This window comes from Leucopleurus acutus (genome assembly GCF_964270905.1).
Source record: "Leucopleurus acutus genome assembly, chromosome: 5".
Lineage (NCBI taxonomy): Eukaryota > Metazoa > Chordata > Mammalia > Artiodactyla > Delphinidae > Leucopleurus > Leucopleurus acutus.
The window spans coordinates 9,015,421-9,041,779 of NC_139147.1; the positions used below are offsets into that span (position 1 = coordinate 9,015,421).

At 49.3% G+C, this 26,359-nt stretch overlaps 1 protein-coding gene across 4 annotated transcripts in view; it reads right to left on the reverse strand.

The window, feature by feature from the left end:
• The window catches only part of DOP1B (DOP1 leucine zipper like protein B), a gene marked incomplete at its 5' end in the record, with an annotated part of 102,923 nt that overhangs the window by 30,164 nt on the left and 46,400 nt on the right, over positions 1–26,359 (reverse strand). For 2 of the 4 annotated variants that reach the window (XM_082838987.1, XM_082838989.1), the window contains 12 exons: positions 1,606–1,740; positions 3,976–4,098; positions 7,020–7,208; positions 7,824–7,935; positions 8,425–10,024; positions 13,024–13,214; positions 13,915–14,015; positions 15,032–15,184; positions 20,266–20,537; positions 22,776–23,460; positions 24,894–25,085; positions 25,817–25,919. In XM_082838987.1, coding sequence (XP_082695113.1) covers positions 1,606–1,740; positions 3,976–4,098; positions 7,020–7,208; positions 7,824–7,935; positions 8,425–10,024; positions 13,024–13,214; positions 13,915–14,015; positions 15,032–15,184; positions 20,266–20,537; positions 22,776–23,460; positions 24,894–25,085; positions 25,817–25,919 — 3,856 coding nt within the window. Of the gene's footprint in view, positions 1–1,605; positions 1,741–3,954; positions 4,099–7,019; positions 7,209–7,823; positions 7,936–8,424; positions 10,025–13,023; positions 13,215–13,914; positions 14,016–15,031; positions 15,185–20,265; positions 20,538–22,775; positions 23,461–24,893; positions 25,086–25,816; positions 25,920–26,359 lie in introns of all 4 variants that reach the window. The other 2 variants (XM_082838990.1, XM_082838988.1) reach the window with 2 other exon arrangements.

Genomic DNA, 26,359 nt, shown 5'->3' on the forward strand with positions numbered 1-26,359 from the left:
GTAAAAATTATGCAGACTTTTAACTCGCCCGTTGACAAAGATGCTCTCCTTGACCTCGTCAGGCTCCTCTGAACCCTCTTCTTTTTCTTCTCCTTTTTTTTGAATTTTAAATCATATAGTTTTTCTTCCTCCTATAATATTTTTGCTTTCCAACAGTAAAAGAAATGGTACAAGAATCTGGCCCTTGGTCACAAGCCATTTTGGGGAATTCCTCAATATTCTCACTCCAATTTTTTTAACAGTCAGTGAATGAGGTAATCAATGACAGGGTTAATCATTAGATTCCAGAGCTTCTAAAATATCTCCCATTACTCAACAGTCCCTTTCTCTTTCTCTCCCTCCCTCTCCCCGCTCTCTCCTGCCCTCCTGAAAACATTTTACTGAAAATGCAAGAAAAAACTGAGAATTATGTTTCTGAGGAGAGCCCAAATCCTGAGATGCTTATGTCAGACTGTAGGGTCTGTATTTATAATTTCCTAGCCTTTTTTATTTTTTAAATTTATTTATTTATTATTTATTTTTGGCTGCATGGGGTCTTCATTGCATGCGGGCTCTCTCTAGTTGCAGCGAGCAGGGGCTACTCTTCGTTGCGATGCGCGGGCTTCTCATTGCGGTGGCTTCTCTTGTTGCAGAGCATGGGCTTCAGTAGTTGTGGCACGTGGGCTCAGTAGTTGTGGCGCACGGGCTTAGTTGCTCCACAGCATGTGAGCTCTTCCCGGACCAGGGCTCGAACCCGTGTCCCCTGCATTGGCAGGTGGATTCTTAACCACTGTGCCAACAGGGATGTCCCAACGGGTTCCCAGCAGCTCAAGGCCACGTCCCTACGGGGATGACCTCAACCCCCTTAAAATGCCTGCCTAAGAAAGAAAGCTCAAGGCTTCTGAAGGAATCTGCTGTGTGTTTAGCCAACTCCTGATAGGTTCCTGACCTCCCTTTCTTTGAGCATTTATTAAGAAAAGCTTACAGTTATAAATCCTTGCTCTGTCCCTTGTGAGATGTATGTGTGTCTCCTACAACCCAGCGATGTCTTTCTCAAGGACCTGGCAGCCATCCCTCTGAAATACCATCATCAAGAAAGATAGGGCCCCTGTTTCCCAGTCTCCAAGGGAGCACAGGAACCTACCTTGCACTTTACAGTCAGCAAACCCCGATGGCCTAATTACATCCACCAACCCCCTTCTTGCTTGTTTGTAACTTTCCACTCCCCTGACTTTGCTGAAGCCCCTGCTTGTTCACCCTCCCTGCTCTTCATTCTCTGCGGCTTTGTTTAACTCTGACGCCTTTTCAGCTGCAAGTTCCTTGAGGCAAGTGACATTTCTTCTTTCTAACAGAGTTATTCGATTTGAACCACTACCGGGCAGAGCACCCTGCAGTGGGATGTAAGGATGGAAGTCCGTCCTTCACCTCAAGTGGCTTGCACCCCAAAACAGGAGCCCATGAAGCACATTTCATGGATCTCCGCAGAGTCCGGTAAGAACACCTTCGTTTTACAGCCCCCGAATTCCGAGTTGCTGCTGTAACCTCTGTTTCCCTCCCAAACACAGTTTATAAGATGTGGAGTTAGAGAGAGTGCTGCGTTCCTCTGAGGGTCCCCAGGCTCCTGACCTCGTCCCCTAGGACCTGCGGCGGCCTCTTCACAACTTCCTTCACCAGGTGCAGCACCGTGTCGGTCTGCAGGGTGCTCAGCGCACAGATCAGGTCCACGAGGGTCAGCTGGGACGCGCTGGCCGCCGGGACAATCTGCCGAGAAGAAAATCATTCCTTTAAGGCTCACAGAGAGAAAACGAGAATAAGAATGAGGCACAGAAAGTACTCTATGATACTTGCTCCTGGAAAGGGAGATTTGTTTTAATCTTCTAAAGAAATATTTAAATGAAAACTGGGTAATGGACTCTACTGGTGGGAATGAAGAGTGAGGTTAGCATTTAATCACAGTAACCTAATCAGTATCTGATACAAATAAGGAATAAAACGTGCAGCTGATGATAGGCAGTCTCTCAGGTATGTTCAAGCTGAGAAAGCATTGTAGAAACAGATACGTTTAATTGGGAGGAAACAGGCTGATATCGAGACAGCCCCCAAAGTATGAGGACAGCAAGAAAAACAGGTAAATCAGGTTCACCCGAGCTGCCTGTGGCAGGCAAGTCCCGGTGAGGGAGGCATGTTGTGATGACAGAAGTCTGTGTAGGGTGGTGACATGCACTTGCAAGTATCAGGTTTCTCGCCCGGAAGCCCCAGCAAGTGCTAAGGTGGGTGGCCCGGGCCACCAGCCTCTCACACCTCCTCAGGGAACAGGGGCCTACGCTGGGCCCTGAGATAGTGTCCAGGGGGTGGGGCAGACCCTCTGAGGGAGGTACCAGGTAGGAACCTGCATGGTCGACAGAGGGGACCAAGGAAGAAGTACGTGCTGGTATTGCAGGAGCACGTGAACCAAGCTCCTGGAGGACCTCGTGATGGACCAGTCGGTGGAGAAGGAATGGACAAAATGCACACTGAAGTCTGGGCGCAGGAATGCGATGATTTAAATTTTCTTGACCATCATGAACAAGCATTACTTTAATAAATTAAAAAAGCCGAGTGTAAATTATGGACGTGTCAGTGTAGGTTCAGCAACTGTGACAAGTGTAACCCCCTGACGGGGGCTGCTGGGGGAAGCAGGGCATGCACGTGCGGGGACAGGGGAATATGGGAACTCCCTGTACCTTCCTCTCATTTTGTTGTGAACCTAAAACTGCCTTAAAAAGAGAAAGTCTTTAAAAAGATTAGTTAAAAAAAAAAAAAAAAAAGCTATCATGGGCTTCCCTGGTGGCGCAGTGGTTGACAGTCCACCTGCCAATGCAGGGGACCTGGGTTCGTGCCCCGGTCCGGGAAGATCCCACATGCCGCGGAGGGGCTGGGCCCGTGAGCCATGGCCGCAAAGGGAGAGGCCACAACAGTGAGAGGCCCGCGTACAGCAAAAGAAAAAAAAAAAAAGCTATCAGGTGCTGTTACAACCAGGGAAGGGCCCACAGGGGTCCTCATAGGTAGGATGGTGAACCGTTTCTTAAGCTGGGTGGCAGGTTCATGGCGGTGTTCTTCTTTAAAACCTACATTCTTGTAAGCAGACTATTAGACAGTAGATTTAAAAGGTTAAATAGAAGTACAATCTACTCATTACAGAAAGATGTGAAAAGAGAGGTTGGGGGTGGCCTCCACTCCCTACCCACCCGACACCCCGGCTAGTTGTAACTGGCACAGCTAGAGTACATCATGCATTTAAAACGGTGGAACTGGGCTTCCCTGGTGGCACAGTGGTTAAGAATCTGCCTGCCAATGAGGGGGACACGGGTTCGAGCCCTGGTCTGGGAAGATCCCACATGCCGCGGAACAACTGAGCCCATGCGCCACAACTACTGAGCCTGAGCTCTAGAGCCCGCAAGCCACAACTACTGAGCCCACGTGCCACAACTACTGAAGCCCGCATGCCTAGAGCCTGTGCTCTGCAACATGAGAAGCCACAGCAGTGAGAAGCCCACGCAGGGCAACAAAGAGTAGCCCCTGCTCGCCACAACTAGAGAAAGCCCGCGCACAGCAACGAAGACCCAACGCGGCCAAAAATAAAGAAAAGATTATAAAAAATAAAAGAATAAAAAATAAATAAAACAGTGGAACCACTGCCCCAGTCTCCCGTGTTGGCCTCTGGCGTCACCTTTTTTTTTTTTTTTTGCGGTACGCGGGCCTCTCACTGTTGTGGCCTCTCCTGTTGTGGAGCACAGGCTCCGGACGCGCAGGCTCAGCGGCCATGGCTGACGGGCCCAGCCGCTCCGCGGCATGTGGGATCTTCCTGCACCAGGACACGAACCCATGTTCCCTGCATCGGCAGGCGGACCCTCAACCACTGCGCCACCAGGGAAGCCCTGGCGTCACTTTTGATCACACATGACCTCTGGTATTTTGTCAGAGTAAGTTAGTTACTGCCTTCAGTTCTGGCTTTACCTTTGTCTTACTGTGGCGTTTCACTTTCTTCCTGCCCCACACCGCTGCAACAGCTGCTGTCAGCTGAACTCCAAGATGGGCTGTCAAGGGGTTTAAGAAGTCTAAAATTTTTTGTCGTATGATCTAAAAAATAGAAAAACGAAGGGTTAGAGCAGAGTAGAATCAGGGCTACGGTGGACTGTGCACTTCACCACCAGCACCTGTAAACCCTGGGAGCCAGGGCGGGCCTTTGTCTCAGCATCCCGGGCACCAGGCCGCGGGAGGAGGAACTGGACGAGAGGCACGGCGGGCAGCCCAGGCGGACGGACAGATGGCTAGCGGAGCCGAGCAGGAAGAGACCCTTGGGAGGTGATGAATACCACCTCCAAGCAGCTGTGAGCAGGGCAGGGCTCGAAGGCAGCCACCCAAGGCTTTGCAGATACAGTGAGGAAGGGTGCGGGGGGGGGGGTACCCAGCAGTGGAGTCGGCACTGTTCCCATCCGGAAAGCCCCTAGCCTCACTTGTCTCAACCAGCCCTGGAAGGGCTAATATGCATCAGGAAGGATGTTTTTCAATTTCCAGAAATATGTACCATTTAACTAACTTTGTTATGTAACCAACTAAAAATAAACTCACAGCACGGCCCCGGACGTCACTCATCACCCTCCCTCTGGCTGCGCCTGGATTTTTCTCCATTCCTGAAACCTCCATGTTCCTTCCTCTATAAATCCTGTGGGTCTCACAGCCTCTAACACCTCCCTACCCAGGCAAATCCTCTCTTCCTGGGTCTCAGCTCAGCCCCTCTGCCTCAGGAAGGCCTCCTCGACCCCCTGACCAGGGGTCACAGCCTGTAAGAGTGCCCCGCATTCTTTGTAGCACTTCTCATCATTATTTTTAAAGTGATGGTTAACGTCTGTATCCGCCAGGCAGACAAGGACTTACTTGCTCTATCTTATCCACTATTGGATAAGCAGGGCCTGGTACACAGCAGCAGACATGCAAATGTTTGTGGAATGAATGAATTTACCTTGGGCTTCCTCTGTCCCCACTGCCTTAGTTTAGCATCTCCTTAGATACAACCGGCCATGGGATGGAGACATCCTCTCCCTCCCGCTGCGGTTTCTGCTCCAGAGAAACCACGGGGGCCCCAGCTCAAGGCCTTGGGTCCTTCGGGGAGGGCTTAAGCTAAGTGCTCAATAAATGTTAGCCATCGCCAAAATGAATCCTTCCATCAGCCCAGGAGATGGGCTACTAATAACAGACTCATTTCACAGAGGAGGAAACCGAGGCTCAGGCTGCGTGCCTGAGGATTTTCTGAACCTTTCTAGAGCTTGATTTTTAGGCTTAAATTAAGCAGTTTCCTGTGGCAGCTTGAAATACAGCAGATTTCCCTTGGAGGGTATCTCTGGAACTGCCAGAACATTTTGGAGGCCACCTGTGCAACTGCCTGACTCACTATAGAAAGATCAGAAAACAGAAGTCAGAGGCGGGCTCCATTCCCTACTCACCCTCATCCCGGCATCACTGCTTATCAGATGCACGATTGAGGGCAAAGCACTCACTCTCTCTACACCCCAATGTCCTCATCTGTAATCTGGGAATAATAATAGCACCCACCTTGCAGGTGAGGACTAAATGTGCCAATAAACGAAGAGTGCTTGGAAGATGCCTGGCTTCGTGTTTCCAACTGAGGAAACTACAGCACAGACAGGTTAATGAACTTGCCCAGGGTCCCACAAAGCACCTGAGCAGGGAGCTGAGTCCAGGTGATCTGGCTCCCTGTGTCCTGATCTGTTCTGCTCAGCCCGGGCCGCCAGATGCCAGCGTAAGCTCCGAGGCCGCACCTGGCACCAGGGGTGCTCAGCTAAATGAGACACAGCCAGATAATTCTGAGCCACCAGACACAGCAATCAGAGACTGAGCTGGGACGCTACCAAGAGAGAGTGAACTGTAACCGAGCAGGATCCTAGGGGGGCCTTCCCGGGACAGAACCCTCCCCACCATGTCCTCTGCCTGCCTCTTGTTTGTAGAAAAGCTTTAGTCTCCCAGGCCTCCCCTGAGTCACAAAAGCCTGGCTCAGGAATTAATGATTGCAAGGATGTGAACACATGATGACAAACGTAGCAGTGAGGTGAGGAGAAGTGATAACAATGTAAATGGTAAATCGGCCATATGGCAGTCACAGAATTTTTAGTTCCTCCCTGAAGTACATAGATAAGTGTCTGAGGCATATTCCTGAGTTGTTTTACAGATACTAAAACCCCCACCAAATGGAAGAAGCTAACTGCATGATGACCATAAACAGGTAGCCCCCAGACCCGCTGGAGCCTGAGGATTAATGATGTTAACTCCTGTGACACGGCCCTGTTATTTCATCAACCAATCAGAGAACTGTACATGAGCTGTTCACCCACCCTGCAACTCCCCTCCCTCACCTTACCCTTAAAAACTCTTCCCTGAAACCCATCGGGGGAGTTCAGGTTTTTTTGAGCACCAGCTCCCACACTTCTTGTCTGGCACCTTAAAATAAACCCCCCACTTTCCTTTAACACGACCTGGTGTCAGTAGATTGCCTTTACTGCGTGCAGGCGAGTGAACCCAAGTTGGGTTCGGTAACAGAACTAGAAATGCTCTGGGTTGTGAGCTTCTGGTTTAATAAAAAACTCAAAGACACCTCAACACTTGTTCAAGGCACCACTGAAAGCAGAACGCAAGAGCTAAGCTGTCTTAGTAGAGATGCTTAACAGAAACAGGGTGAGGACTTTAGGTACCCTACCTGGAACGCTCAGAGACTTTATGTTTGGCTTAAAAAAAAAAAAAAAGGGCCAAGGGGAAAAAATAAACTGAAAACTACTCACAAAGCTTTTCTTTCCATGAATAGGAAACTTAGGAAACTTATTCTAATAAACAAACTGGAGATTTCTACTTCCAACTTACTTCTAATGTGGGTTCCTCTGAGCACATTACGTTTGATTATTTATGTATATAACCCTGTACATTTTTATTTTTTGGTGGGACAGTACAAGACAGAGGAAGTCGTAAACACACAAAGGAAGCTCTCTCACTTTGGTGGTTTTAAAGTAAACGGAAGAAGATCCCTTCGTGGCTCCAAGGAGATCCATGGGTCTCTTTTGAGTCTCCTCCTTTCTGAGAACATTCCAGAGAAGGGCCATGGTATTAACAATTCGAGGAAGCTCTTCCAGAATAGCATTCTTGGCATTTTTCAAATTGGTAGAGTCACTCACAGCAGCGGTCTAAAAAAATGAAAACGAACACGTGAGACTCGGCTGCGTCTGCGGTGGCACCACCTCCCTTTCCACGAGGACAGGGTGCTGGTGGGATAAAGTCTGGGCTGTAGCACTCTCCAGAGCAAGTCCCACGTGTGGTCTGGAAGTAAAACGCCTCCCTGAGCATTTAAACCCATGATTTTCTTTCAAAGAGGGAGACCTGTGCATCTGAGGCTCCTCATTACCAACTCTTCCAATCACTCAACCGAAGCACTAGCTGCGTTCTACCATCTGATCCCAGATAGGGTAGAGCAACCAACAGCTAAAACGTCTTCAAACTCCCTAAGGCCAAGTAAAAAGTACCCGGAAAAAAGATGACATTCTATCCCATACTGGTGGAGGGCTGAAGTCGCCCACAGAGAGCGCCAGCAAGAACAAAACCACGTTTGCATGACTTACATACATACATTTGCACGTATATGTGCATACACTTCATTATTGGCATGTGTGTTCATTTGCATTAACGTTTGCATATAGGTTTATATGACATACATACATTTCTTCTTTGAAACAGACGTAACCCCAGTGAAAACAAAAAAATATATGAAAACTGTCTCGAACTCAGGAAAAAAAATGATTTACCTTTTTGTTTTGGTTGGGTTGTTCCAAAAGACAAAAATGACTAATGGTTGTTAGACCTTCCAAAAGAGTGAGTGGATAATCCGGAGAGATGTTTTCCCTCTTGGAGGTCATGCTTTGGTGAAGAAACGAGAAACTGGTTTTGAGAATCTTTAAGAATGAGGCCATAAAGGTTTTTAATCGTACATATAAACACAGAAACCACAGAGATATCACGATCTTAAAAAACTGGGGCTCTCATAATGAAATACTGTTACAAAAAGGACAGGCATCATTTGTGCTGTTTTTACATTGATACAGTCGTTTTGGAAAATGTTTCCAGGTGTTTTAGAATGTCTGTGAAGATCCTCATTTTTCTTTCTGTTTTGCAACACTAATGAAGAGAGACTGACTTGTCCTGCAACACTCATCTAGCCTGGGGAGTCATGTGGAATTGAAACTAAAGGAGCTGAACATTTAGTTCCTGGTTACCCCTTTTGAGAATGCTAACTAGGCTTTTGATTAGGTTGAAATTATCCTCCAGTTGGCTTCTAGGGGAAATCAGCCGTCTGTGACTAAAGCTGTCATTAAAGAAACAGTTAACACATCAAAGGATTCACCGTACCTGATAGAGAGCTTCACCGATTCGCTTTCATACTGCTTGACCAGCTCGTCCAAGTTTTTGCAAATCTGGACGAGGAAGGGGGTCACCGTCCAGCCCAGGGACCTTCCGAAGTACGGCAAGGAGTGCGTGACCAGGCTGACCCAGGCCGGGTGCATGCCATAGCCGTAGGCCGGCTGCAGGCCCCTCACCACGGCGGACACCAGCAGCCCCTGCGAGGTGAGCCGGTGGGGCTGCACGTACTGCAGGGAGCTGATGGCCTCCTGGAAGCTCAGGGTCTGCCGCCACTCCCGGGACAGGTCCGCCTGGTGTTCCGCCTCCTCGTGCACCGGCCCCAGGTGGTGCTCCAGGACGATGAGTGCCTGCAGCAGCTTCAGCAGCTCAATCTGCAGGGGGTGCTCGCTCCAGATCTGGTCCTGGCCCAGGTTGATGAGATTCTCCTCGAACAGGCTGTCCTCCCGCTGGGCGTGGCCCCGCGCCGCCACGGCCAGTCCATAGCGCTTGTGGCTTGTATACATGGACGCGGACAGCGAGAGCAGTACGAACTCCTGGACCCTGCACCTCTGCAGCAGGCTGTGGATGAACTCCACGTTCTTCCCTTCGGCTGACTTGGCCACCGACACCAGCTGCGTCATCATTCTGATCAAAACTGCGACGCTCTTGACCTGCACGTCCCGGTTGCCGAGGACGTCTCGGTGGGAGACCTTCAGGTAACAAGGGTAGTAGCTGCGCAGGAAGCTCAGGCACAGGTAGGTGAGGAGCTCGATCAGCAGCGAGTGAGGGCACACGTTGGGAGACTGGGTCTGGAGCTTTCCGTAGAAGCTCTGGCCGACGAGGGCCTCCTGGTGGCGAGCCAGGAGGTTGGAGACGAGGTTGAGGTGCGCAGTGGAGCTGGTGTCCATGCTGGTCCGGGACATGGCCTCGATGAACTCTTTGGGGTTGGTTTTGAGCACGGCTTCGAGCACGGAGAAGGCGTACAGCACTCGCCGGGAGTCATAGGGCTGCAGGTAGAGCAGGATGTGCTTAAACAGGGCCTCGATCGCCTCCTGCCTCTCCCGCTGCTGCTTCAGCTGCCGGGCCACGCTCAGGGCCTGGAGCTCCGCGTCGGCCTCCTCGTCGCTGGACAGCGACTCCGAAGCCTGGGTCTTGTCCGAGTCCACGCGCGCCAGGCTCCACTTGACAGTGGACTTGAGGCTGGCTGCCGGCTCTGGGGAGCCCTGGGCTGCCGCGGGGAGGGGCGTGCGGCAGAGCTCGCCGCCGCTCAGCTCCTGGGGCTCGTGGGACGGGGAGGAGAAGGGGGACGTGTGCTCGCTCTCCGTGGGGCTCGTGTCCGCGGACTCGGTGCGCTCGCTGTCGTCCGCGGTGTCGCAGGCCGCCCCGTCCAGCAGGTCCGCGCAGCAGGCAAGGTCTTCCTCGCTGGGCTCGCGGCCCAGCGGGCATACCTCGGGCTCCTTCTCCACCTCGGCCCAGATGGCCTCGCGGTCCACGGTTGGGAACTGGCTCAGGGGGGCTCTCTCTTCGCCACCACCCTCCTGAAGCTCGGGTGCGCCCCACGCCTCTTTGAATGAGGTTCGCTTCCTGTTAAACCAATGACGCCAGTCTTCTGAAAATTACAGAACAACAGACGACTTCAGAACAGGAGGGTCAGTTATGACAAGTCGCTTCTAGAATGATCTTTGTCTTAAAGCCAGGCAGAAAGATCAATATTAGTAAAATTCTCCTGTGGGAGGAGGGACAAGATAAATTCTTTGCGACAACGTGGATGGACCTGGAGGGTATCATGCTTAGTGAAATGTCGGACAGAAAATCGCAAATACTGTATGTTACCGCTTATACGTGGAGTCTAAAAATTAAAACAAGTGAATGAATGTAACAAAGCAGAAACAGACTCACAGTCACAGAGAACAAACTAGTGGTTACCAGTGGGGGCAGGGTGGCAGGGGGAGACACGGGTAGGGGATTACGAGGTACGTAAACTCCTGTGTATACAAGAAATAAGCTACCAGGATATACTGTGCAGCACAGGGCATATACCCAATATGTTATAATAACTATAAATGGAGTCTAACCTTTAAAAACTGTGAACCACTGTTGTGCACATGAAACTTACATCGTATTGTAAATCAGCTATACCTCAACCAAAAACATAAAGTGTAAAAACCACAAAATAAAATATAATTCCCCCATGAAACAGCAACACTAGAGTCTAGATTACATTACAGATGGAAGGCACACAAGCAAAGTGAACAGGCCTTTTAAAATGTTCAAGAAATTGGATCATTTAGTTACATTGTCATAGGAAATATAAATATCCCGAGTTTAGGGGAAGGGTGATTTAAAAAAAAAAATGCCTATCATTTTCTCCCGGGAGTTTCCTTTCAAAAAAAGTATCCTACAGAAATGTCAGCAGAAGGTCTTCAAAGCTAAGAGGGTATCACTGAAACGTCTTGAATAAAAACAAACTGGAAAGCAAACAAGACATCCACAGTAAGAGGACTGAAAACACTCATGCCACAGGCATGCAGAGGGCTACTGTTTGGGTTTTTTTTTTTTTTTTTTGCGGTACGCAGGCCTCTCACTGTTGTGGCCTCTCCCGTTGCGGAGCACAGGCTCCGGACGCGCAGGCTCAGCGGCCATGGCTCACAGGCGCAGCCGCTCCGCGGCATGTGGGATCTTCCCAGACCGGGGCACGAACCCGTGTCCCCTGCATCGGCAGGCGGACTCTCAACCACTGCGCCACCAGGGAAGCCCCGTTTGGGTTTTTTAAATATATTTCTACACGTACGATATGGAGCAATGTGTAGAGTATATTAAGTATTGAAGAAAAAAGACTAAGCTGCAGAATCTAGCTGTACAGAATAAGCCCAGTTAGGGGAGAGTGCCTATAATATGCAGCTATGAAAAAGTCCGGAATGATAGCTACTGAACCATTGACAGTAGGCGCTCTACCAGCCGGCGTCGCGAGGGACTTTCACTTGTGCTTTTACTTCCCGATTGAAGATTCCAGTTCTTAAAATAAGCACGCTAGTACCTCTGAGATCAGAAAATACACAACACTTTAAAGTGCTCAGGTCTCTTTAAAAAAAGGAGTGAAAAGCCAGATGTCTTTGGTACTGCCAAACATTTGTAATAGGCAGCCTTCAGCAAATCTATTCCATGAACACTAAGCCAGGTTAGGAAAGGAGGAATAAGATTTTAGAAATAGAGGAGCTGCCTGGTGTGCACAACAGTATTTAAAAAGTAGATTTCTACAGGCTCACAGAGGTAGCATGCAGGGTAAGCAGAACCCTTCTAGTTGTTTCCAGGGAGAGAACGTGGCAGAGAAAACGCATTGTCTCTTACTAGGCAGGTAGCATTAAACGTCAATTAGAGGGGGCAGCAGGGAGTGCCACGAGACTTTTAAAACCCAATGAGCCGTGGAGTTAAAACTTTCTCGTTAAAGCAAAGGAATGCTTAAAATCTAGCTTCTCTTAATGAAGAGCAAACTTTTAAGAAGGTGCTTAGTTTATACTTCTTTGCATTTTCCTTTCTTATAATTGTGGAGTAATAAAATGCCTCTTCTTTGAGGAGGCACCTAAAGGAAAACCAGAAGTTACAGTTTTAGGCAAGGAACCTTGTAAGGAAAGGAAACCACTTTAGGAATCTTTGCTTATTTAGGTGTTAGGCTGCTTTTCTCTGTAAGATAAGACTGGGACAAACACTGAATATTTACAACCCCGTGGTCTAAACAAACTAATCAAAGCTTGTCAAACCATCATTTAGAAAACTGCAGGAAGTCATAAAATACACCTATTGTGGGAAGCAATGTTAGATCATAAACTGCTCTAGGTGTTAGTCACTGAAATTTAATGAACTCATCGGTTTTATTTCAGCCTTTCTTTTCTCCTTCTTACCCATACTCTTTTAAATTTATGTTAAAGATGCCTCTGAAAGTTCTCAGAACCCAAAGGTCTATTTCTTCTGCATTTCTGATTATATGTTAACAGCTGGAAAGAGCCTTGGAGAGCAGACAGAAAAGAAACCACTTACCTTGTTCTTGACAGTTCTGGAGCAGAAGTAATTTTTATAAAGTACAACTGAGTAGGTTACATGCAAATTTCAACATTCTTGATCATTCATACCTGGAGGCAACCTCAACTCTCCCATCCCAGGTCTGAGAAGTGCTAGCCTAGCCAATCCAAACTGAACTTCACACCAGACCTCAGACTTCTTTCATAAGTGAAGGGTTGGCCTTGGAGACCTTTGGATGGATGGTCTGTTTTTCTCTCCTCCTACCTTAGATGCACTTGAATTGCTTTCTCTAGCAAAAGAACCAAGAACCAGCTATATTTATTGGAACATGGGTTACTAACATTTTCCTTTTTAATATAAAAAAATCATGTTTTTCAGTGCACACAACAAACCCACCACCTAGCATTTCGAAGTGCTGGTTCATCTGATTCTTAAATTTTAAAAGTCCCCACAAAGTACCTTCATACCTTCTGAATGTGGCAAAACCACCAGGGAGGTCTAAGTGCCTTGCTGCTGCACCAGGCAGCTGGGGTCCACCCCTTCCTGCCCCAGGGACAGAGAGCTGGCCTGGCCTGCGCGCGGCGTGCTCACCCGTTGAGCTCTGCTGCTTGAGGCAGTGAATGGAGGCCCTCTGAGTTTTGGGCTCAAGCAGGAGTAGCAGCACGGGCTCCAGGATGCGGGCCACGTCGCCGAGGGAGAGCGCCCGCACCAGCCAGCCCTGGGCGGTGGCCCCAATGGCGCCGTCTGTGCAGGCCAGGCTGTCGAGCACGACGAACAGGGACCTGTGGGGGGATGCGAACCGTCAGGGCGGCTGCGACGCCCTCGGGGAGCTTCACCTGGCCTGGGCTTCCCGACTCAGGCGGACGAGGACCAGGGACGTTAACCCTGCTCTCAGCTAGAGTCTCTGGTGGCGGGGGTGGGGTGGGGAGCTTTTAAAATCCCGATGCCCAGGCCTCACCCCAAATGGAGGGGGGAGGAGGTACCAGAATCAGCTGGCATCTCTCTAAGGCTGTGTGTCTGACCGCCGCATCTAGAGCTCCGGAAATAAGGTGGGGGATTTTCAAAAACCAACGTAGAACAGAATGCGCCTACGATACAGTTCACGTCTTCAGCATGTGGTTGAGGACATCGCAGGTGCGCACGCCCAGCGTGGCTGCCACCCGAGCCAAGATCTAGCCCATCTTCATCCCCCTACCAAGCCCCTGGGGGGCACGTTCTACCAGCTCCTCAGGAGGGTCTGAGGCACGTGGGGCTTTCTCCTCCCTCCAAGGCCAAATTAAGCAAACCCCTCCCAGATATTCACACCCGTCTGGCCGGAATTCACTTAGGGGATCACAGGAATCGTTCGCTCTGCACCAAGAACATGGGGTCAGGTTTTCCACTGCACACATCTCTCTCTCCCCAGCCCGACACACTGACCCGGCACCTCTGCAAAGTGTCCCCTTGCTTTTAAGGGTAAGTTATAAAAAAGTCCCCCCTCACCTGTCAAAGGAGCGATTGTGAGATGTCACTCGACTGCCTTGGATCTCTCTCGTCAGGTGCCAGATGACGGAAAATCGAAACAGAGCTTCCAGTCTCGTTCCCTTGAATAGGAAAGAAACGGGAGTGAGGAACCTGATTTCTTAGCAGAACACTGTTCTCCGTGGCAGCAAACCCCATTTAAATAACAAACAAGAGCTCCGCAGAAAGGCAGCAACCCAGGCAGAGATGCTGGAGTCGCATCAGTGCCTGGTGTCCGATGGCGCCTGGAGCAGGGAGGACCCGGGTCCTTGCCTTCCTTGCTCCCACTAACACAGGTGTGCTTTCCGGGGAGTGCGTATTCCAGACTCAGTGTCAGCCCGAGTCTGGGGTCACACCTAGGCCTGTGGCTGAAGGAAAACACAGAGCACAGCCTTCTCATGGCCTTTGGCAGTGCCAGGCTGAATGGCTTAGAGAACAGGACACGACAGCAAAGCAGAGCCAGGGCTTCCAAGGCGACACATTCTCTATGACTGCCGACTTCACTGAGAACTCTGGAAGCCCTGCAGGCATCATGGGAGCCTGGGCAGATTTCCCTGGTGAGCCTTAATATGACACAGGGGATAGCTCGTGCTTCTGGAGGCCTTCCAGTCCTGAGATTATTAATGTATTAAAATGTTACTAATGTGGACTTCCCTGGTGGCGCAGTGGTTAAGAATCCGCCTGCCAGTGCAGGGGACAGGGGTTCGGGTCCTGGTCTGGGAAGATCCCACATGCCGCAGAGCAACTAAGCGTATGCACCACAGCTACTGAGCCTGCACTCTAGAGCCCGCGTGCCACAACCACTGAACCTGCATGCCTAGAGCCCGTGCTCTGCAACAAGAGAAGCCACCGCGGTGAGAGGCCCATGTACCAGGGCGAGGAGTGGCCCCTGCTCGCCGCAACTAGAGAAAGACTGCACGCAGCAGTGAAGACCCAACACAGGCAAAAAAAAAAAAATGTTACTAGTGCCACAGGCCTGCCCGTTAATCAGGATGTCCACTGAGCCCCAGAAAAACTCCAGCCGGATCTAGGTGAGTCTGTCTGGGCTCACGGGGTCAGGACCGATGTCAGAGGGAGGTTGTCGGCTGCAAAGACTCACCTTGTCAGGGTCCAGGAGGGCACGACAGATGATGTCCTCGCAGATGTTGGCTGTCGGGGCCAGGCAGTGCAGGCGGTAGAACAACTCTACACACGTGACGTGATGCTCCTGGGTCTCCTTGTTCAGCTGATTCCAAAGCACATGAGCCACTCTCTGGACGGAGGGGGAGACAGTGTGAACACAGGCGGCTCCCGCCCATTTCCTCCTTGTGGCAGCCCAGTCCCGGCCCCCAGGTAGTGGCTTCTGCCTACATTTGCTATGGGAGAATCCTCAATACACAAAGAACCACCACCACCAAGCAGAACAAAGCGAAGCAAACCCAAACCACGTTACAGACCCCTCAGGAGTCATCCGGGCAAGGGCAACGTTATAGGTTAAACTTGGATGTCTGAGACTAGCTCAGAACACTGCAGCTCTTGCCCAGACCTTCACTTGCAGGGGGGAATCATCTGGAAGCAAGAACCTATCAGCTGAGGCATCCTTTCAACAAGCATACACCAAGGCTCCCTACATGCCAGCACTGGGGTTCCAGAGACGCACCCTCTAGGAAGTTTGGTGGATTTGCGGTGGTCGCGATCCTGAGATAGACACCGTAGGACCTTACCACCTAGGGTTGGCTCAAACTGGCATTCAGCTTTCTTTCCCCAAACTTGTTTGTTCCCAATTCTGTGCACAACGCTGTGGCAGATGCCCTGGCTCACCTTCAGGGCACAAATTGTATCCCAAATAGAGTCCTTCCTCTCCCCAGCCCTGAACTCAGCGCTTTAAACATATGAGGTCTGCAGGTGGCTGCAGCCCCTCCCCAAGCCCTAGGGAGCACGGCGGGTGCCTGACCCAACCACAGTGAGACTCAAAAGGACGGCTGGAGGCCACTTCCGGGAGCGGAATTTCTGAAGGCATTCTTCCAGGTCGTGGAAAAAGATGATGTCTCACAGATTATAACTTTTTATAATGTACATCTTACATCAGAGAACTTCTTTTGGCTCATTTATTTCTCTTGAACAAAACTGTCTTCTCTGCACAGATCAAATTAACCACTGACTGGTTTGAGCCACTAACCATTATTTATTTTTTTATCTAAGGGACCATGATTTCCAATTAACAAGTTACATGTAAACTTCTGATACAAAACTTTTGACTAAGAGTCCCCTTGCTTGCAGTTCCTACGGCAAATTTATGAGTAAGATGCTCCACCTGGAAGGTTTAAAGTTTTTTCTGGAGGGTTTCTGAGACTTGATACTGATCACAAAAACACACCTGCTCCTCCATCTGTCTTAGCCTTCTCAATCCCTATGTTCTGGACGTTTTATTAGTGGCTGGCAATCTGCCTTACAACCTAGAAAGGGCAGGGTATTCTTGGGATATCTGACCTTATCCTCATTTGCACTGTGTGCAGAAGGAAAGCTGGCAGGTGAGCCATTCCATGGGAATGAGAAAAAGGCTAGAGGATGTGGAACCAGCCCAACACCTGGAATCCAAGAACCAGGGGCACATCCTGGCTACTTGTGCAGGTTGCATTACCACTTCTAATTCCAGCATCTCAATGTGGGCAGGTACCAGCCACACCCAGCTCTTGACAACCTGATAATATGTAACTGTATGCTCCGGTGCTTGGCAAGTAGTAGATACTCAGGTATGTACCAAATCTGAGTCAAAATAAAAATCCAGGCTTTGGAAAGAACTCATAAAAGTATACTTCACACCAAACAAGAGGAAAGTATGGGTGCTACCATTTTTACTCTATTAATAGCTTTCCAAGGAGTCATGGACTCAATTCTTTCTTCTCTTTTCTTCTCTGTGCCTGCGAGGGAATTATGTCAAGCTTTGTGCTGTACGCAGGACCACGGAAGATCTGCCCAGTCACTGTGCTTACAGTTGGCACTGTTCCTGGTTCCAAGTTCTACAGATTCAAGATCTTTACTGTGACTCAAGTTTGGTACGAAGGAGACAAGGAGAATGAGGGGCAGAAGCTGAAGAGCAATTAAATCCAGGATCTGCCAGGACCCAACATCGTAAATGGGGCTCGACTGCACAGACTGTGGACCCTCTACCAGCAAAACCACCATCGTAAGGTCGGATCCTAACAAACGGCACCGCAAAACAGAGGAAAGCTTCAAGCGAGCTTTATTAGGGAGCGCTCGCTCCCGGGCGAGGTTCACTGGTCCCAGAGAAAGGGGGCCAGAGAAGTCGCACCTGGGCGAGGGTTGGGCAAGACTTTATAGGGGAAGAAGGGAAAGTGGTGTGGTGAATCTGGGAGGGCGCAGGGTATTCCTTATTTGGTGGTCTTTTCGGGTATCCTGGGGGACCGTTAGTCCCGCCCCTCGAAAGGCGGGAAGGCTGGGCTGGGTTCAAAGTCCCCAGGTCAGTTCCTGGAACTGGGTGGTCCGGAATGTCTCCAGGGCAGTTTCTGGAACTGGGTGGTCCGGAGAATTTCGGTCTGATGCAACCTGTGAATCTGATTGTGTTCCCCTGCCTCGGGCCAGTTGGCCTTACAACCATAACCAGTGAAAATTATAAAAAAAAATTAAACAGACAGCCATTTAGAGCTGCTGGAAATTATCCGACGGAAATTATCAAGAGATGAAGAAACACTCAAGAAAGTCTACGAAAATTCCAGTACAAGTAGCAATAGTCTATGCCACTTGAACCATGACCCCTATCCACCTCTCAATCAAGCTTGGCTTGGCAGGGTGTGGCCAAGAAGATGGGCACCCCCTCCTTCCAGCTCCCAGGCTAAGGCTTCTGCATCTCCCTGGGAGGAACAGGCCACAGGCATTTTACTCCTCTGCCCCAACCCTTCCATGGAGGCTCTATCCAGGCACAGCAGGCTAAGAATACTGGAGTCCAGATCATTCTTGCTTCAGTTTGCTTGTAAGGGAAAAGTTACAGCTAGGAGAGGAAAAGAGGCACACTCAGAAGACCAGAGGCTAGCACCCTTACCCAGCACCCTGTAGGGATATCGCACCAAGAAAAACAGACAACAACTGTCCCAGTCGCAGCTCTTCCTGTGCAATAGTATTCAGAGAATTTGCCCAGCGGGAGAGGCAAGCCATAAAACAGAGAGTTGCATAGCTCTCTATAAGGGAAATGAGTCTATTTGGAACAGAGCACAGGTATATGTTCAAGTCTAGGAGTGCTTTCAAAAACAACAGAGATTTGGGCGGTAAGCAATTAAGAGGAGGCTGGTAGCTCCATGACAGCAACAAGCTAAACCACAGGCCTGCTCATTTACCAGAAATAACCAGGGAAACAGAGAGCTAGGAAAAATCCTCCTGTGTCAAAACCAATCTCAAAGACTGGCCTCAAAAAACTACCTGAGAGAGGGGTGTAAATTTCATTGGATCAGACTGTGGAGTAATTTATGCCCCAGGGCATTGTTGAAAACAATAGAGCAATCAGCCAGTGATTAGTGGAGCTTAACATCTGGGTGTGATACCCACAGAGTTTAACAGAGACCAGACAGTCAATGAGAATAGAAAGCAGACGGTCAAGGAGAATCTTGCTAAGATCACTATCATCTCAGACTGGCTGCACATTCCTAAGGCTGAACCCTCCAAGGAGCAGCGCCAAAGGCCTCACACTGCAGGGGAAACAGACATCACTACCACAGTCAAGTCACTAAACAAACAAAAGAGACAAGTCACTGGTGGGGTGGGAGGGAGGTGCCAGAGTACAACTTTACAACAATATATTACCTAAAATGTCCAGTCTTCAATAAAGACTATAAGACATGCGAAGATACAAGGAAACGTGGCCCATACGTTTGGAAGAGGAATAGAGCTATTCGAGAGGGATGTTTCTATATCTCACTGGAATTTAGTATGAATGTGAAGTCAATTCTGATAAGATGTATATGGTAAACCTTAGAGTAACCACTAAAAAAAAAATAACTCCCAAAATATATTGAAAAAGTCATCAAGGAAATTAAAATATTACACTGGAAAATATTCACTTAATGAAAAAGAAAGTAGTAAAAGGGAGATAGGTGGAAAAAAGATATGACATATAGAAAACAAGGAATATAATAAAACCCATTGAAATGTGTGCTTTAAATGAATGAATTATATGTAAATGATGCTTTTTTTTTTTTTTAAAAAAAAAAAAAGGAAACAAAGCTGAGACGTGGCCTCAATTACATGACTTGCTTGATAGAGCTCATCTCCAATAGGTGAAAAGCCAGCCCATTTCGAAAGCCTTTCAGAGGACGGGCTGTCAAGACCTGAAAGGACAGTTTAATTCCAGTACCTCATCCCCACATACAACATCTAAAATGTCTCTTCCTTAGCATCTCCGAATTTGCAGGGCATCTGCTGTCCTGACCACCTGCAGGGGAAATGTGTTCCATCTACAGGCTCCAGTGAGCGGGCTGGTCCCTGTCTATACCACACGACCACTTCCCCCTGGCCTGCGTCACTGCTGTGGTCGACTGGACGGCAGAAGGCACCTGACCCAAGGGTGCCCCGCTGACTGCCTATTTAATAGCCTTGACCAGTTAGTTCAGAACTGTTAGAAAGTGATACAACTGTCATTAGCTATGAGAATCAAGCCTGAGGGTCCTCAGGCAGACTGAAGGTCAAGTGGCAACCAAGTTAGGTCCTGGTTGGCAGGGAGATGTGCAGAGCAAGCAGCCTCGGGACCTGACAGCTTCCCAGGTGAGACCCCGTGAGACCCAGCTGCATTCCACTCCCGCCCTTGGACTTCCATGGGCTCCCCTACCTCTATGATAAACCTCACTTTTATTTTCATGAGCTAGCTGGAGTATCTTTCAGCTTCTTGCAATTAAATGAGCCCTATACTACCTTATTTTCTTACTCTGTCCCCCCAAAAGATGGACAACACTGCTCACCATCTTCAGCAACAATCATTCTTACACTTGACACGAACTAAGTTTTCCTTGAGGCTAAATAACCTCAAAGCCTCTAACCTCACAAATTAGGACAGAGTCTCCTTTTCTGTATATTTAGATAACGTAGGAATCCTGCCAGACGGAGTCTGGTCAGCCTAAAACTGAACGCAAATATTACTGAACACTTGCTGCGGGGACAGAAACTGTGCCAGGAGCCTGGGTTAGAGAGATGGACAAGGCAGGCAAGGTCTCCAGCCACCCTCACCGGCTGCCACCCAAGGCACCATATTCTTTGTCACCACCACTACAACTTGTGGGACAACTTCAAATAAACAGTCTGGGAAAAGGGTCCCAGGGTCCCAGCTACCCTCCTCTGGATGGGAAATACCTGATAGAAGTCTGTTTTCTCTGCGATGACTTTCAATATTCCTGGAGCAATGGGAGGAACTGTCACCATCTGCAGCTTGCTGAAAAATGGGCTGTGTCCGGAGCTTTTATAGCGTTTCACTTTGTCTTCAATGACAAGTGCTAGGGACAGGGAGTGGTTTATCACTTCGAGCAGGGTGGAGATGGCCACATCCCGGAGGTAGCCGTCAGTCACACAGCAGCAAATGGTCATCAGGGATTTCAGCCAAGACGGAAAACTGGAATCGCCAGCTCCTGGAAGGAAGCCAACCAGAGAGGACAGAGAGAGACAGACAAAACCTCATGAAACTCGCTCACCAGCCTGAGAGCCAGTCTCTAAGGCGTTTAGATCCGGGAAGTCACCTGGACAGCAGCGTGATAACCTTCTGGTGGTGACGGGATACGCTGTGCCCATTCAGGGCCAGAGGACAAATGAGACCAAGTCTGGTTTCATGCGCTTGTCAGATTATTCAAATTCTGCAAAGGTCGGTCTCAGGGTTTTGAAATGATTCAAAATGTTTGTTTTCATGTCATTAAAAAATTTTTTTAAATATAGTAAAATTTGAGTTAAAAAACTTTTTTTTTTGAAATTTACAGAGTCAAAATCACACTTTTTTGGTGCAGAGTTCAAAATGTGTTTTCAAAGCCCTCTTGGTGGTAGGGCACGTGCCATTGGCTCTAAAAGAGGCCGAAAATACACTGAAGCTATCAATTCTAAGTGCATTTCTTCCAAGTACACTGTCATTTGCAGTTCATGAGCCAGAGACAAATTGCATGGGGCGTTTAAGGTCATGACAAGCGGAGAAATCTTCACCCTCTGCTCCCACCAACTTAATCACTCTTTCTTCTTTTCCACTTTTTCCTCCATCCCTTTTTCCTTTCAAGTGTTCACTGCCTGCAATGGACCCAGCTGTGTCTGCCCAACATTCCCACGTTGAAGCCCTCACTCCCAATGTGATGGTATTTGGAGGCGGGGCTTAGGGGAGGTGATTAGGTCTAGATGAGGTCCTGAGTGTGTGGCCTTCAGGATGGGACTAGTGCCCTTCTAAGAAGAGACAACAGAGAGAGAGCCCCCTACCGCTGCCCCCCAGCCAGGACGTGAACATACGGTGAGAAGGTGGCAGTCTATAACCAAGGGGAGAGCTCTCACCAGAAACTGACTATGCTGGCACCCTGATCTCAAACTTCTAGACCCAGAGCTGTGAGAAAATAAATTGCTTTTGTTTAAGCCCCCCAGCCTACGGCAGTTTGTTATGGCAGCCCAAGCTAAGACGCTGCCTGTTATGGGTTGAACTGTGTCCTCGTAAAAATTCTTATGTTGAAGTCCTAACCCCTTAGAATGGGACCCTATTGGGAAATAGGTCATGCAGATGTCATTAATTAAAATGAGGTCATGGGGAGTTCCCTGGTGGTCCAGTGGTTAGGACTTGGAGCTTTCACTGCCGTGGGCCCAGGTTCGATCCCTGGCCAGGGAAGAGACAAGATCCCGCAGCTGCGTGGCCAAATAAATAAATATTGGATAAACTAAAATGAGCAGAGTGGGCCCCAAACCCAATATAACAGGTGCCTTATAGAAGGGAAATTTGAACACAGACATATACACAGGAAGAACACCATGGAAAGATCAGAGTTGGGCTGCCACAAGCCCAGGAACTACCAGAGGCTAAAGGAGGCTTGAACACATCCTTCCCCAGCACCTTCCGAGGGAGCGTGGCCTTGCCAACATGTGGACCTCAGACTCTGGCCTCCAGACCCATGAGACGATCCATTTCTATTGTTTAAGCCACTTAGTTTGGGATACTTCGTTATGGCAGCCCTAGCAAACTAATATGTAAAGCTTTAAGAGCAGGTCTCACGAAAGAGTCTAGTTACTGACTACCATAAGCACCTTTAATGTGCCAGACATTTTTCTTTTTTCTGTGGCGACGCCCCATAGCATGTGGGATCTTGGTTCCCCAACCAGGGATGGAACCCGTGACCCCGCAGCGGGAGCGCGGAGTCTTAACCACTGGACTGCCGGGGAAGTCCCAGTCCCAGACCTTTTGACGGGCTTTGCTAGACACCCCTAGTTTAAAAATACAGACCCCAGGGCTTCCCTGGTGGCGCAGTGGTTGAGAGTCCGCCTGCCGATGCAGGGGACACGGGTTCGTGCCCCATTCTGGGAAGATCCCACGTGCCACAGAGCGGCTGGGCCCGTGAGCCATGGCCGCTGAGCCTGCGCGTCCGGAGCCTGTGCTCCGCAACGGGAGAGGCCACAACAGTGAGAGGCCCGCGTACCACAAAAAAAAAAAAAAAAAAAAATACAGACCCCGCCTCATCAATTTCCCATCTGGTGAGACAATCCAAACCACACAGGCTAACTGCAAAACCAGGAAGAAAACAAACGTGGCACACAGTTCCTTCTCGGCCGCTGTGATTTTAGCTCGTCTCTAAACCTCCACTGCCCGAGTCCCAAGGCTCCTCCATGGGACTCTAGCCGGGCCGCCCTCTTACCCGGCAGCTGGAAGAGCACGTCGCAGAGCCGCTCGGTCTCCTCCTGGGACAGGTACACGGGGAAGGTGGCGCAGTCCAGCAGCAGGTGGCAGGCCGCGGCGAAGGCCTCCCTGCAGCCCTCCCTCGGGCTCCCCGGGTCAAGGACCACCTGGTCCACAGCCCACTCCTCCACCCCCTTGCGGCCAGGGCTGCTGGGCAGGGGCGAGGGTGTCTCCAAGCTCTTTGTCTTGAATGGAGACCCTCGCACCGTGAACAGGTCCGAGAGCATCTGCCTGAACTGGGGCCCGCCGAGGGGCTTGGCCTCCCACGAGCTCTTCCTCCCCGAGTCGCTGCCTGCTGTGCCCCGCACCCCACCCTCCTCCCTCGGGCCTGTGGGCTCTGCCGACTTGGTTTCTTCTCCGGATGCCGTCAGCTGCGCTCCAAAAATGTTCTTGTGGGCAAAGTTGGCAATTAGCTCCTGGAGGCAAAGAAACGTCCTCTGCATGCTGCCGCCCTTCTTCCAGACGTCGTCTTTGTCCGGAGAAACCCTGGGAACCCTCAGGTGCTCAGAGAGCTCTGGCGACGAAGCACTGAGGCCGATGCCACTGTCTTCAGATTTAAGCGGAGGAAATGGAGCGTCTTCATCACCAGGAAGCACTGCGTTTGTGCCTAAAATTACTTCACCGTTTTCACCTTTGACTGGACTCTGCAAAAAATGGAAGTTTGTACCGTGTAACTCGAAAGACCAAGGGATTCAAACATCAACTGAATCAGGCTACGAACGCGTCCTCCCTGCTTTTCAAAATCACAGTTCTCTACCCCGAGAGGATCCCTGTGTACACATGTATAATGCAATGGAGAGAGCATGCAGGGGGCAGGAGAAAGGCGGCCGGCCCAGCGAGGCGGCTGACCAAGCCCTGGGCTCTTTGGGTGCGCTGGCTTTGAGCCCACTTTATTTATTTAGGCCCTTCAGGGTCCAACAGGGTTATTTAAAAACAGCTTCTGCCAGATGTAAAAATATGAATGAGGAAACTGGGCTGAGTGTAAAATAAAGGCACAAAGGAATGAAACAAGGGGAGACAGCTAGAACAAAGTGTTTACCCCCGTACATGTTTCACACACACACACATATATGCGTATATATATTCTGTGGCTTTTCCAAAAGGATGACACTTCAACCTTTAATGAATCAACCTCTCATACTGTTACTCAGCTCATACGGCATTAAACTGAAAACTTTTCAGCATTTGACCCACTGTGCTCTTTGGGGAAGACTGAGACAGTATCACGCAATTTTAGAAACACAGTGTTATTTATATTTGTACACTTCACATGCTTAAACTTTATATCTTACAACCTTTTTAGGATATTTTTTTCCAACAGCTGTAACAGCTAGGAAAAAAGATGAAAAAAAAAAGACTAACTTAGAGAATGAAGCAACAGTCTGTAATTAATTTGCAAACTGAGATGCAAGCCCCATGGGGCACGCATCTGCCCCCAGCACTAACCAACACACACAGCTGTCTTTCAGGAATGCTTCGCTGTTTTAGTCTGTTTGCACACCTGTCTGCCATTGCACCGAATGGATTTCAAGGGCAGAATTTTCAAATCCCTAAACAAAGTAGAAAATAAAAATAATTCAAAGACCATGGGCCGGGGCTTCCCTGGTGGCGCAGTGATTGAGAGTCCACCTGCCAATGCAGGGGATGCGGGTTCGTGCCCCGGTCCAGGAGGATCCCTCATGCCGCGGAGCGGCTGGGCCCGTGAGCCATGGCCGCTGAGCCTGCGCATCTGGAGCCTGTGCTCCGCAACGGGAGAGGCCACAACAGTGAGAGGTCCGCGTAGCACAAAAAAACCCAAAAATACAAAATTACATGTATACAAACATACACACAGAAAGGTCTGGACAGTGAGCTATGTCTAACCATTAGCTTACTGATGGGCTTCAGCAGGAAGTAGCAGGGCAGAGGGTGAAACGACCGGGGGCTGCTCCCACACTAAAAGTTTTTATGAAGTGTGTGAGGATTTTAGAAGCGTGTTTTAGATATTACCGATATATCTTCTAGTCTTTATCCCTACGCGGGAAGGTACAAGGTTCCTTCAGCCCAGAGTACCACTTCAGCTCCTCCCAGCACGTACCAAGCTTCCACTTGCAGGCTCTGTGTCCAGGTAGGAAGGCGGCATCTGGACCTTGCTGAGCACTTTGAAACATGTCTTCAAGGCGTGCGTGAGTTCAGGTAAGCTTAGCGCCTCCATTTCCTTGGCCAGAGACTGCACCAGGCAGCCAAGCACCTGAGGGAGGTACTGGGTTTGCACCTCAGAGTAAAGTTCCTGTGAAACAGAGACACGGGTTTAATGTGTAACCAGTAGAAAATTCAAATATTTTTTACAGCATAAGTTTGTTTCACATTAATTCCCAAATTAGAAAACAAAATAATATTTCTTTTTGATCTAAATAAATCAGTGGACGTTCTTCCTCTCCTTTCAGGTGGCTTTCCTCTTTCTAGCAGAAAATAGTCGCCACATTTATTTCTATATTAAAGAAATCAATTTCTTTTGAGAAAATTAGCCAAGGCTGTGACTTTAACTAAGAAATGCATTTACTCCCTGGGACTTCCCTGGCAAGCCAGTGGTTAAGACTCTGCGCTTCCACCGCAGGGGGCACAGGTTCCATCCCTGGTCAGGGAACGAAGATCCCGTGTGCCGCGCAACGCGGCCAAATAAATAAATAAAAATTTTAAAAAAGGACATACGTTAACTCTCACTCTTAAATAACTGTTGTTATTTAGGATGGATGACACTCAGCTCATCATCTGCTTTCCATAACTTCAGCTCAGCCCACTTACAACTGGCTCAAAAGTTATAACCCCTTATATTAAAAGGACCTAAAAGAGACAACATCCAGCTACATCTTCCATGCTGAAACACACATTAACACAGTGCTATGTATTTAGGTAAAACTACTTCTTCAGTAAGTTTAGGTTCATAAAAAGGCCAACAACACTAATCAGAATGTAAGTAACAGCCAGCACTGGGCCATCGCCTTAGAGCAAAGGACCTACCAGGGGGATCACGTCCAGGAGGAACACAAGGAGGGTGCAGAGCTCCGAGACTGTCGGGGGGGCGCCGACGCGTCTCCCGGCAGCGTGACTCTGCTTTGCGGGTCTGCGTGAGTCGCAGGAAAGAAAAACAACTCTCTTATAATAATTTCAAGCGTTTCCTATGATTTCCAATAAAGTTGCTTTATTCTATTTCAACCATAATGAAAGACAGCTTCTGCAGTTCTAATAATGAAGCTTTGGTGCCAAAAACTATCTAACATAGACAAGTGTCAATAAGTCTTGAATCTGCTTGTCTCCAAAACAGGTTCACTCTGACCTGAACTTCATCAGATCAGGTGAGGGTGGTCCATGCCCACGTGGGATTCCCTACCCAGCAGATCTGGAGCTACCAACAGCAACAATTCCAGGCCCCCAGCCCCAAACCAAAGGCATGTTCCCGGGGAAAGGGCCTGGTGACAGAATGCAGGACAGCTGTTCAATTTGCTGTCAGAGCAACCAGAGACAGCTCCCTGCATGTCACCAGGAGCTCATCCCCACGAGCTG